The sequence below is a fragment of the Oncorhynchus mykiss genome, chromosome 2, assembly GCF_013265735.2.
Source record: "Oncorhynchus mykiss isolate Arlee chromosome 2, USDA_OmykA_1.1, whole genome shotgun sequence".
NCBI lineage: Eukaryota > Metazoa > Chordata > Actinopteri > Salmoniformes > Salmonidae > Oncorhynchus > Oncorhynchus mykiss.
The window spans coordinates 95,200,710-95,213,351 of record NC_048566.1 but is presented as its reverse complement, the minus strand read 5'-3'; the positions used below and the strand labels follow the sequence as shown (position 1 = coordinate 95,213,351).

The 12,642-nt window shown below is 40.9% G+C and overlaps 1 protein-coding gene and 1 non-coding gene across 9 annotated transcripts in view; both read right to left on the bottom strand.

The window, feature by feature from the left end:
- Positions 1-12,642, bottom strand: part of LOC110500385 (nuclear receptor subfamily 2 group C member 1-A) — a 29,775-nt gene that overhangs the window by 1,319 nt on the left and 15,814 nt on the right. For 7 of the 8 annotated variants that reach the window (XR_005039137.1, XM_021577771.2, XM_036959959.1 and 4 more), the window contains exons 10-13: positions 11,238-11,359; positions 10,593-10,750; positions 10,289-10,426; positions 294-399 (exon numbers count right to left, since the gene is read on the bottom strand). Coding sequence is in view for 7 of the 8 variants with exons in the window: in XM_021577771.2 (XP_021433446.2) it covers positions 294-399; positions 10,289-10,426; positions 10,593-10,750; positions 11,238-11,359 (524 nt within the window). In the remaining variant the exon portion in view is untranslated. The remainder of the gene's footprint in view (positions 1-293; positions 400-10,288; positions 10,427-10,592; positions 10,751-11,237; positions 11,360-12,642) is intronic. The other variant, XM_021577762.2, reaches the window with a different exon arrangement.
- LOC118944165 lies at positions 9,784-9,915 on the bottom strand. The gene has a single exon (XR_005039477.1). It is a non-coding gene; the product is annotated as a small nucleolar RNA SNORA70 (small nucleolar RNA).

Genomic DNA, 12,642 nt, shown 5'->3' with positions numbered 1-12,642 from the left:
TCCATACATTCCATGCCAATAAAGCATTCGAATTTGACAATTTAATAGAGGAGAGACAGAGACACAGAGAGAGAGAGATACAGAGAGAGAGCACAATGCTTTGCCAGTGATGTACAGTGAGACATAGTGATGCGTAATGAGATGTTATATTGAGATGTAGTGATGCGTAATGAGATGTTATATTGAGATGTAGTGATGCGTAATGAGATGTTATATCGAGATGCGTAATGAGATGTTATATTGAGATTCGTAATGAGATGTTATATTGAGATTCGTAATGAGATGTTACTGACCGATACGAGTCTTCAGGGTAGGTCCGAGTTACATAATCCTGTAACTCCATGTAGGCTTTCTCCTGGAAACGCTCAATCTGTAGGGTGTTGTCTATACCTGGGTGGTCTATGACACACACACACACACACACACACACACACACACACACACACACACACACACACACACACACACGTTAAATAGAAGGAAATGTGGTCTACAGCAAAGAGAAACGCAGAATCAGTCACCACAGTTACCAAACAACTGTCCCTGACAGTGTGCATGTTTCCATTTCACCGCTATTATAGTTTTATAGTTGTCCTTCATGACAGTCCGGGGCGCAACCGCTGTTTTTAGAATTCGGGGGGACGGGGACATAATTATTTCATTTTTTTTATTCAGTTGGATAAACTCCAAACAGCCTACCCAACCGCTCGGCACACTGTCGCCTCATTTTGTATCACATACCAATAATAAAACCGGGGGGGGGGGGGGGGACAAAAATGTAATTTCAGAATGTGTGTGTGTGTGTGTGGGGGGGGATAGTCGTATATTATATTTTGCAGTAGGCGTTTTCATATCAAACATTTCTTGGCAAAGACACACAGAACAATTAGATTCAACAAAAGGAAAGGGCGCAACTCTCCCTTTATGTACATAGTTAACCCACAGACCTGAGTTACTTGACTGTTTAAATAGTTAACCCACAGACCTGAGTTACTTGACTGTTTAAATAGTTAACCCACAGAGAGACCTGAGTTACTTGACTGTTTAAATAGTTAACCCACAGACCTGAGTTACTTGACTGTTTAAATAGTTAACCCACAGGGAGACCTGAGTTACTTGACTGTTCAAATAGTTAACCCACAGAGAGACCTGAGTTACTTGACTGTTTAAATAGTTAACCCACAGACCTGAGTTACTTGACTGTTTAAATAGTTAACCCACAGAGAGACCTGAGTTACTTCACTTTGTTTAAATAGTTAACCCACAGGGAGACCTGAGTTACTTCACTGTTTAAATAGTTAACCCACAGACCTGAGTTACTTGACTGTTTAAATAGTTAACCCACAGAGAGACCTGAGTTACTTGACTGTTTAAATAGTTAACCCACAGGGAGACCTGAGTTACTTGACTGTTTAAATAGTTAACCCACAGACCTGAGTTACTTGACTGTTTAAATAGTTAACCCACAGACCTGAGTTACTTGACTGTTTAAATAGTTAACCCACAGGGAGACCTGAGTTACTTGACTGTTTAAATAGTTAACCCACAGGGAGACCTGAGTTACTTGACTGTTTAAATAGTTAACCCACAGACCTGAGTTACTTGACTGTTTAAATAGTTAACCCACAGAGAGACCTGAGTTACTTGACTGTTTAAATAGTTAACCCACAGACCTGAGTTACTTGACTGTTTAAATAGTTAACCCACAGACCTGAGTTACTTGACTGTTTAAATAGTTAACCCACAGGGAGACCTGAGTTACTTGACTGTTTAAATAGTTAACCCACAGGGAGACCTGAGTTACTTGACTGTTTAAATAGTTAACCCACAGACCTGAGTTACTTGACTGTTTAAATAGTTAACCCACAGAGAGACCTGAGTTACTTGACTGTTTAAATAGTTAACCCACAGACCTGAGTTACTTGACTGTTTAAATAGTTAACCCACAGACCTGAGTTACTTGACTGTTTAAATAGTTAACCCACAGGGAGACCTGAGTTACTTGACTGTTTAAATAGTTAACCCACAGGGAGACCTGAGTTACTTGACTGTTTAAATAGTTAACCCACAGACCTGAGTTACTTGACTGTTTAAATAGTTAACCCACAGAGAGACCTGAGTTACTTGACTGTTTAAATAGTTAACCCACAGACCTGAGTTACTTGACTGTTTAAATAGTTAACCCACAGAGAGACCTGAGTTACTTGACTGTTTAAATAGTTAACCCACAGGGAGACCTGAGTTACTTGACTGTTTAAATAGTTAACCCACAGGGAGACCTGAGTTACTTGACTGTTTAAATAGTTAACCCACAGACCTGAGTTACTTGACTGTTTAAATAGTTAACCCACAGACCTGAGTTACTTGACTGTTTAAATAGTTAACCCACAGGGAGACCTGAGTTACTTGACTGTTTAAATAGTTAACCCACAGGGAGACCTGAGTTACTTGACTGTTTAAATAGTTAACCCACAGACCTGAGTTACTTGACTGTTTAAATAGTTAACCCACAGAGAGACCTGAGTTACTTGACTGTTTAAATAGTTAACCCACAGACCTGAGTTACTTGACTGTTTAAATAGTTAACCCACAGAGAGACCTGAGTTACTTGACTGTTTAAATAGTTAACCCACAGGGAGACCTGAGTTACTTGACTGTTTAAATAGTTAACCCACAGGGAGACCTGAGTTACTTGACTGTTTAAATAGTTAACCCACAGAGAGACCTGAGTTACTTGACTGTTTAAATAGTTAACCCACAGAGAGACCTGAGTTACTTCACTTTGTTTAAATAGTTAACCCACAGGGAGACCTGAGTTACTTGACTGTTTAAATAGTTAACCCACAGAGAGACCTGAGTTACTTGACTGTTTAAATAGTTAACCCACAGGGAGACCTGAGTTACTTGACTGTTTAAATAGTTAACCCACAGGGAGACCTGAGTTACTTGACTGTTTAAATAGTTAACCCACAGGGAGACCTGAGTTACTTGACTGTTTAAATAGTTAACCCACAGGGAGACCTGAGTTACTTGACTGTTTAAATAGTTAACCCACAGACCTGAGTTACTTGACTGTTTAAATAGTTAACCCACAGACCTGAGTTACTTGACTGTTTAAATAGTTAACCCACAGGGAGACCTGAGTTACTTGACTGTTTAAATAGTTAACCCACAGGGAGACCTGAGTTACTTGACTGTTTAAATAGTTAACCCACAGACCTGAGTTACTTGACTGTTTAAATAGTTAACCCACAGAGAGACCTGAGTTACTTGACTGTTTAAATAGTTAACCCACAGACCTGAGTTACTTGACTGTTTAAATAGTTAACCCACAGAGAGACCTGAGTTACTTGACTGTTTAAATAGTTAACCCACAGACCTGAGTTACTTGACTGTTTAAATAGTTAACCCACAGGGAGACCTGAGTTACTTGACTGTTCAAATAGTTAACCCACAGAGAGACCTGAGTTACTTGACTGTTTAAATAGTTAACCCACAGACCTGAGTTACTTGACTGTTTAAATAGTTAACCCACAGAGAGACCTGAGTTACTTCACTTTGTTTAAATAGTTAACCCACAGGGAGACCTGAGTTACTTCACTGTTTAAATAGTTAACCCACAGACCTGAGTTACTTGACTGTTTAAATAGTTAACCCACAGAGAGACCTGAGTTACTTGACTGTTTAAATAGTTAACCCACAGGGAGACCTGAGTTACTTGACTGTTTAAATAGTTAACCCACAGACCTGAGTTACTTGACTGTTTAAATAGTTAACCCACAGACCTGAGTTACTTGACTGTTTAAATAGTTAACCCACAGGGAGACCTGAGTTACTTGACTGTTTAAATAGTTAACCCACAGGGAGACCTGAGTTACTTGACTGTTTAAATAGTTAACCCACAGACCTGAGTTACTTGACTGTTTAAATAGTTAACCCACAGAGAGACCTGAGTTACTTGACTGTTTAAATAGTTAACCCACAGACCTGAGTTACTTGACTGTTTAAATAGTTAACCCACAGACCTGAGTTACTTGACTGTTTAAATAGTTAACCCACAGGGAGACCTGAGTTACTTGACTGTTTAAATAGTTAACCCACAGGGAGACCTGAGTTACTTGACTGTTTAAATAGTTAACCCACAGACCTGAGTTACTTGACTGTTTAAATAGTTAACCCACAGAGAGACCTGAGTTACTTGACTGTTTAAATAGTTAACCCACAGACCTGAGTTACTTGACTGTTTAAATAGTTAACCCACAGGGAGACCTGAGTTACTTGACTGTTTAAATAGTTAACCCACAGGGAGACCTGAGTTACTTGACTGTTTAAATAGTTAACCCACAGGGAGACCTGAGTTACTTGACTGTTTAAATAGTTAACCCACAGACCTGAGTTACTTGACTGTTTAAATAGTTAACCCACAGAGAGACCTGAGTTACTTGACTGTTTAAATAGTTAACCCACAGACCTGAGTTACTTGACTGTTTAAATAGTTAACCCACAGAGAGACCTGAGTTACTTGACTGTTTAAATAGTTAACCCACAGGGAGACCTGAGTTACTTGACTGTTTAAATAGTTAACCCACAGGGAGACCTGAGTTACTTGACTGTTTAAATAGTTAACCCACAGGGAGACCTGAGTTACTTGACTGTTTAAATAGTTAACCCACAGACCTGAGTTACTTGACTGTTTAAATAGTTAACCCACAGACCTGAGTTACTTGACTGTTTAAATAGTTAACCCACAGGGAGACCTGAGTTACTTGACTGTTTAAATAGTTAACCCACAGGGAGACCTGAGTTACTTGACTGTTTAAATAGTTAACCCACAGACCTGAGTTACTTGACTGTTTAAATAGTTAACCCACAGAGAGACCTGAGTTACTTGACTGTTTAAATAGTTAACCCACAGACCTGAGTTACTTGACTGTTTAAATAGTTAACCCACAGAGAGACCTGAGTTACTTGACTGTTTAAATAGTTAACCCACAGGGAGACCTGAGTTACTTGACTGTTTAAATAGTTAACCCACAGGGAGACCTGAGTTACTTGACTGTTTAAATAGTTAACCCACAGAGAGACCTGAGTTACTTGACTGTTTAAATAGTTAACCCACAGAGAGACCTGAGTTACTTCACTTTGTTTAAATAGTTAACCCACAGGGAGACCTGAGTTACTTGACTGTTTAAATAGTTAACCCACAGAGAGACCTGAGTTACTTGACTGTTTAAATAGTTAACCCACAGGGAGACCTGAGTTACTTGACTGTTTAAATAGTTAACCCACAGGGAGACCTGAGTTACTTGACTGTTTAAATAGTTAACCCACAGGGAGACCTGAGTTACTTGACTGTTTAAATAGTTAACCCACAGGGAGACCTGAGTTACTTGACTGTTTAAATAGTTAACCCACAGACCTGAGTTACTTGACTGTTTAAATAGTTAACCCACAGACCTGAGTTACTTGACTGTTTAAATAGTTAACCCACAGGGAGACCTGAGTTACTTGACTGTTTAAATAGTTAACCCACAGGGAGACCTGAGTTACTTGACTGTTTAAATAGTTAACCCACAGACCTGAGTTACTTGACTGTTTAAATAGTTAACCCACAGAGAGACCTGAGTTACTTGACTGTTTAAATAGTTAACCCACAGACCTGAGTTACTTGACTGTTTAAATAGTTAACCCACAGAGAGACCTGAGTTACTTGACTGTTTAAATAGTTAACCCACAGGGAGACCTGAGTTACTTGACTGTTTAAATAGTTAACCCACAGGGAGACCTGAGTTACTTGACTGTTTAAATAGTTAACCCACAGAGAGACCTGAGTTACTTGACTGTTTAAATAGTTAACCCACAGAGAGACCTGAGTTACTTCACTTTGTTTAAATAGTTAACCCACAGGGAGACCTGAGTTACTTGACTGTTTAAATAGTTAACCCACAGAGAGACCTGAGTTACTTGACTGTTTAAATAGTTAACCCACAGGGAGACCTGAGTTACTTGACTGTTTAAATAGTTAACCCACAGAGAGACCTGAGTTACTTGACTGTTTAAATAGTTAACCCACAGAGAGACCTGAGTTACTTGACTGTTTAAATAGTTAACCCACAGGGAGACCTGAGTTACTTGACTGTTTAAATAGTTAACCCACAGAGAGACCTGAGTTACTTGACTGTTTAAATAGTTAACCCACAGACCTGAGTTACTTGACTGTTTAAATAGTTAACCCACAGGGAGACCTGAGTTACTTGACTGTTTAAATAGTTAACCCACAGACCTGAGTTACTTGACTGTTTAAATAGTTAACCCACAGGGAGACCTGAGTTACTTGACTGTTTAAATAGTTAACCCACAGACCTGAGTTACTTGACTGTTTAAATAGTTAACCCACAGGGAGACCTGAGTTACTTGACTGTTTAAATAGTTAACCCACAGAGAGACCTGAGTTACTTGACTGTTTAAATAGTTAACCCACAGGGAGACCTGAGTTACTTGACTGTTTAAATAGTTAACCCACAGAGAGACCTGAGTTACTTGACTGTTTAAATAGTTAACCCACAGGGAGACCTGAGTTACTTGACTGTTTAAATAGTTAACCCACAGGGAGACCTGAGTTACTTGACTGTTTAAATAGTTAACCCACAGGGAGACCTGAGTTACTTGACTGTTTAAATAGTTAACCCACAGAGAGACCTGAGTTACTTGACTGTTTAAATAGTTAACCCACAGGGAGACCTGAGTTACTTGACTGTTTAAATAGTTAACCCACAGAGAGACCTGAGTTACTTGACTGTTTAAATAGTTAACCCACAGGGAGACCTGAGTTACTTGACTGTTTAAATAGTTAACCCACAGAGAGACCTGAGTTACTTGACTGTTTAAATAGTTAACCCACAGGGAGACCTGAGTTACTTGACTGTTTAAATAGTTAACCCACAGAGAGACCTGAGTTACTTGACTGTTTAAATAGTTAACCCACAGACCTGAGTTACTTGACTGTTTAAATAGTTAACCCACAGGGAGACCTGAGTTACTTGACTGTTTAAATAGTTAACCCACAGACCTGAGTTACTTGACTGTTTAAATAGTTAACCCACAGGGAGACCTGAGTTACTTGACTGTTTAAATAGTTAACCCACAGACCTGAGTTACTTGACTGTTTAAATAGTTAACCCACAGACCTGAGTTACTTGACTGTTTAAATAATTAACCCAGAGAGACCTGAGTTACTTGACTGTTTAAATAGTTAACCCACAGAGAGACCTGAGTTACTTGACTGTTTAAATAGTTAACCCACAGGGAGACCTGAGTTACTTGACTGTTTAAATAGTTAACCCACAGAGAGACCTGAGTTACTTGACTGTTTAAATAGTTAACCCACAGGGAGACCTGAGTTACTTGACTGTTTAAATAGTTAACCCACAGGGAGACCTGAGTTACTTGACTGTTTAAATAGTTAACCCACAGGGAGACCTGAGTTACTTGACTGTTTAAATAGTTAACCCACAGAGAGACCTGAGTTACTTGACTGTTTAAATAGTTAACCCACAGAGAGACCTGAGTTACTTGACTGTTTAAATAGTTAACCCACAGAGAGACCTGAGTTACTTGACTGTTTAAATAGTTAACCCACAGAGAGACCTGAGTTACTTGACTGTTTAAATAGTTAACCCACAGAGAGACCTGAGTTACTTGACTGTTTAAATAGTTAACCCACAGGGAGACCTGAGTTACTTGACTGTTTAAATAGTTAACCCACAGACCTGAGTTACTTGACTGTTTAAATAGTTAACCCACAGAGAGACCTGAGTTACTTGACTGTTTAAATAGTTAACCCACAGGGAGACCTGAGTTACTTGACTGTTTAAATAGTTAACCCACAGGGAGACCTGAGTTACTTGACTGTTTAAATAGTTAACCCACAGAGAGACCTGAGTTACTTGACTGTTTAAATAGTTAACCCACAGGGAGACCTGAGTTACTTGACTGTTTAAATAGTTAACCCACAGACCTGAGTTACTTGACTGTTTAAATAGTTAACCCACAGAGAGACCTGAGTTACTTGACTGTTTAAATAGTTAACCCACAGAGAGACCTGAGTTACTTGACTGTTTAAATAGTTAACCCACAGAGAGACCTGAGTTACTTGACTGTTTAAATAGTTAACCCACAGAGAGACCTGAGTTACTTGACTGTTTAAATAGTTAACCCACAGAGAGACCTGAGTTACTTGACTGTTTAAATAGTTAACCCACAGACCTGAGTTACTTGACTGTTTAAATAGTTAACCCACAGGGAGACCTGAGTTACTTGACTGTTTAAATAGTTAACCCACAGAGAGACCTGAGTTACTTGACTGTTTAAATAGTTAACCCACAGGGAGACCTGAGTTACTTGACTGTTTAAATAGTTAACCCACAGAGAGACCTGAGTTACTTGACTGTTTAAATAGTTAACCCACAGACCTGAGTTACTTGACTGTTTAAATAGTTAACCCACAGAGAGACCTGAGTTACTTGACTGTTTAAATAGTTAACCCACAGAGAGACCTGAGTTACTTCACTTTGTTTAAATAGTTAACCCACAGAGAGACAGACCTGAGTTACATTTTTTATTTTTTTATTTTACCCCTTTTTCTCCCCAATTTCGTGGTATCCAATTGTTGTAGTGGCTACTATCTTGTCTCATCGCTACAACTCCCGTACAGGCTCGGGAGAGACGAAGGTTGGAAGTCATGCGTCCTCCGATACACAACCCAACCAAGCCGCACTGCATCTTAACACAGCGCGCATCCAACCCGGAAGCCAGCCGCACCAATGTGTCGGAGGCTACACCGTGCACCTGGCAACCTTGCGCGCACTGCGCCCGGCCCGCCACAGGAGTCGCTGGTGCGCGATGAGACAAGGACATCCCTACCGACCAAGCCCTCCCTAACCCGGGCGACGCTAGGCCAATTGTGCGTCGCCCCACGGACCCAGTCGCGGCCGGTTACGACAGAGCCTCGGCGCGAACCCAGGGACTGATGGCACAGCTGGCGCTGCAGTACAGCGCCCTTAACCACTGCGCCACCTGGGAGGCCAGACCTGAGTTAATTGACTTTGTTTACATAGTTAACCCACAGAGAGACCTGAGTTACTTGACTTTGTTTGCATAGTTAACCCACAGAGAGACCTGAGTTACTTGACTTTGTTTAAATAGTTAACCCACAGAGAGAGACCTGAGTTACTTGACTTTGTTTACATAGTTAACCCACAGAGAGACCTGAGTTACTTGACTTTGTTGAAATAATTTGCTGAGAATCTGGGCACTGTTGTCTGAAAGGGCAGCACCTAGCTACACTAAGAAGTGATGTGTAACAGAGAACAAGTCGCCATGTCAACGCAACGTTTTAAACCAGTTACAGCACTTTTCCCCCTGACAATTAATTAATTCCCCTTCACATCACATATCCTTCATTTTCTCTTTCATCAGCACTTTCCCCCTCATCATTTACATAATGAAACTACTCCAATCCCACAACCAGTACTGAAGACAACTAGGTCTTTGAGGTAGTTACAGAACTGAAAAAAAGAATGGCTCGCCTGTTGTTTTCTTCTCTTCCCACTCTCCCTCCTTGCTGACTGGCAGCACCCAGCTACACTAAGAAGGTGTGAATGTACAGAGGCACCTTCTCTTTTGTTTTCCCATCAGACACCAGGGTAAGACGAAGCAGCCCAACAGTCATGGTCATCTTGACTCATCTTTCTCGAAGTGTGATAGAAATCTAGCCAGTCAGCGTGTCGTCTCAGCGGGTCCCTTAAAAAGCAGCCAGCACCTCCCAGCTGGCCACATACACAACCAGAGTCACTGTCTGCAGCCATGGCACAGCAGAACCGCACCGGCAGCGAGACTGGGCAGCTTAATATGCCACAGGGATACACACACACTGTTTTTTTTATCCACAGAACAATTCGTCATGTCGCTGCATAAGAGTCACTGTCTGCATGTTTAAACCAATGGCCGTGTTCCAGACCAATCTTCAAAGCAGTCACACTGTATCCTATGGATGCGGTTAGTGCCGTGTTAAACACTTGGCCGGGCCGGGTGGGCGTCGTGTGATGATTTTGTGCGCGGTTGTTTTTTTTCTTCTTTGCAAACGCTCTGGGACGTGGCCAACGATTGCACTTTTTTTTCTCCCTCGCAGCTGTGAGTTGCATCACGCGTCGTTCTTTCATGACAACATCCCATAGTTAACCTCTAAAGCTCCTCTCTTCGTCCCTTCTCCCCTCTTCCCCCTACTCACCAGGGCTGAAGAGGATGATGGCTTTCAGGTAGGCGTATTCGTAAACGTCAGGGGATAGCTTGGCCATGCTGTTACAGAACTCCTGCATTCTCCAGATGTGTTCCATCACCAGCTTCACTCTCTCTGGGGACAGCTTCTCTGTAGGGGGGGGGACAAGTCAATGAAACATGATAATACATGCTGCTTTGTAGACACTTCAAAAATAAAAATAAAAGTAATCAATCTTTTATTCAACAATAATAAAATCCTCAGCCAACAGAAATACATAGAAAATGAAGTTTTAAATAATTGTATTGATTTTCACCATCACCTCCTGTACCATCTTGCAGGCTGGTCTGAAGGTGGTTGATGATGGCAGCCAGGATAGTGGAGACATTCATGACATTGGAGCATTGAGCCAGGCCCAGAGCAAACAGCTCGTTCCAACAGGCCTTCATCAGGTTAATGTCATTATCCTGACCACTGGGGAGATAGAAATTAACAGGATTTATCAGTAAAACTTGTATAAAAAACTGGGGTGGTTTGAGCCCTGAATTCTGATTGGCTGAAAGCCATGGTATATCAAAACGTTTAGTTTTACTGCCGTTATTACATTTGTAACCGGTTTATAATAGCAATTAGGCACCTCTGAGGTGTGTGATAATCGGTCAATATATCACACCTCCTTGGGCCTTATTTCTTAAGTATATATAATATGATGTATATTTTTACTTGATGATTTAGCATTGTATTTGATAATTTAACAGATACAAAACCAGTGGGGACACTATTTTTTTTAAATCATGGAGGATAACACATTATACAATTTATCTGCATTTTGGTTCACTGGCTTTGGTCAGTAGGCAGGAAAAGACTTAGTGATAAACAGATATATAAGGTTACAACTACATTAGATAGATGAATGTAGACTAATAGAATCACAGCGGTACGCATGTAGCTAGGTACTCACCCCAAGGCTTGGAAGGCAGGTATGGAGCGTGCCCAGTGCATGGACAGGAAGAGGAGCCGTGAGGCTGACTCACAGATGTAGTTCACATTAAGGTACTCCGGCATGGGTAACGGCATCATCAGCTAGAGAGAAAGAGAGAAAGAGAGAGAAAGAGAGAGAGATAAATAGATGGGAGTCTTGAACAGTTTCTAAACATCTCAGCCTATCACTCCAACCATTCTAAACATGTTAAACAAGAGGTAGCAATAGAGAGAGAGACTGCATGACATGAGAGAGAAAGAATGGGCCTAGACATTAGAGAGAGACTGCATGACATGAGAGAGAAAGAATGGAAAAGAAAAGAGTCATTCAAGAATCATGAGGGACTAAACCAGGATTAATAAAGTGTACTTAATTAATCAATCAACTTTCAGACTTGTCTCTAATGTTAGAGACATTAGAAACAAGTCTGAAAGTTGATTGATTAATTAAGTACACTTTATTAATCCTGGTTTAGTCCCTCATGATTCTTGAATGACTCTTTTTAAAAAGACACACAGACTAGATCTACCTTTCTTCAAGATAACTTTAACTGCTCGGCCTCCGACCGCAAGGCACTACAGAGGGTAGTGTGTATGGTCCAGTACATCACTGGTGCTAAGCTGCCTGCCATCCAGGACCTCTACACCAGGCGGTGTCAGAGGAAGGCCCTAAAAATGGTCAAAGACCCCAGCCACCCCAGTCAGACTGTTCTCTCTACTACCGCATGGCAAGCGGTATCGGAGTGCCAAGTCTAGGACAAAAAGGCTTCTCAACAGTTTTTACCCCAAAGCCATAAGACTCCTGAACAGGTAATCAAATGGCTATCCGGACTATTTGCATTGTGAGTCCCCCCAACCCCTCTTTTACGCAGCTGATACTCTCTGTTTATCTTGTATGCTTAGTCACTTTAACTATACATTCATGTACATACTACCTCAATTGGGCCGACCAACCAGTGCCCCCGCACATTGGCTAACCGGGCTATCTGCATTGTGTCCCACCACCCGCCAACCCCTCTTTTTACACTACTGCTACTCTCTGTTCATCATATATGCATAGTCACTTTAACCATACCTACATGTACATACTACCTCAATCAGCCTGACTAACCGGTGTCTGTATATAGCCTCTCTACTGTATATAGCCTCTCTACTGTATATAGCCTCTCTACTGTATATAGCCTCTCTACTGTATATAGCCTCTCTACTGTATATAGCCCCTCTACTGTATATAGCCCCTCTACTGTATATAGCCCCTCTACTGTATATAGCCCCTCTACTGTATATAGCCCCTCTACTGTATATAGCCCCTCTACTGTATATAGCCTCGCTACTGTTATTTTTCACTGTCTTTTTACTGTTGTTTTATTTCTTTACTTACCTAT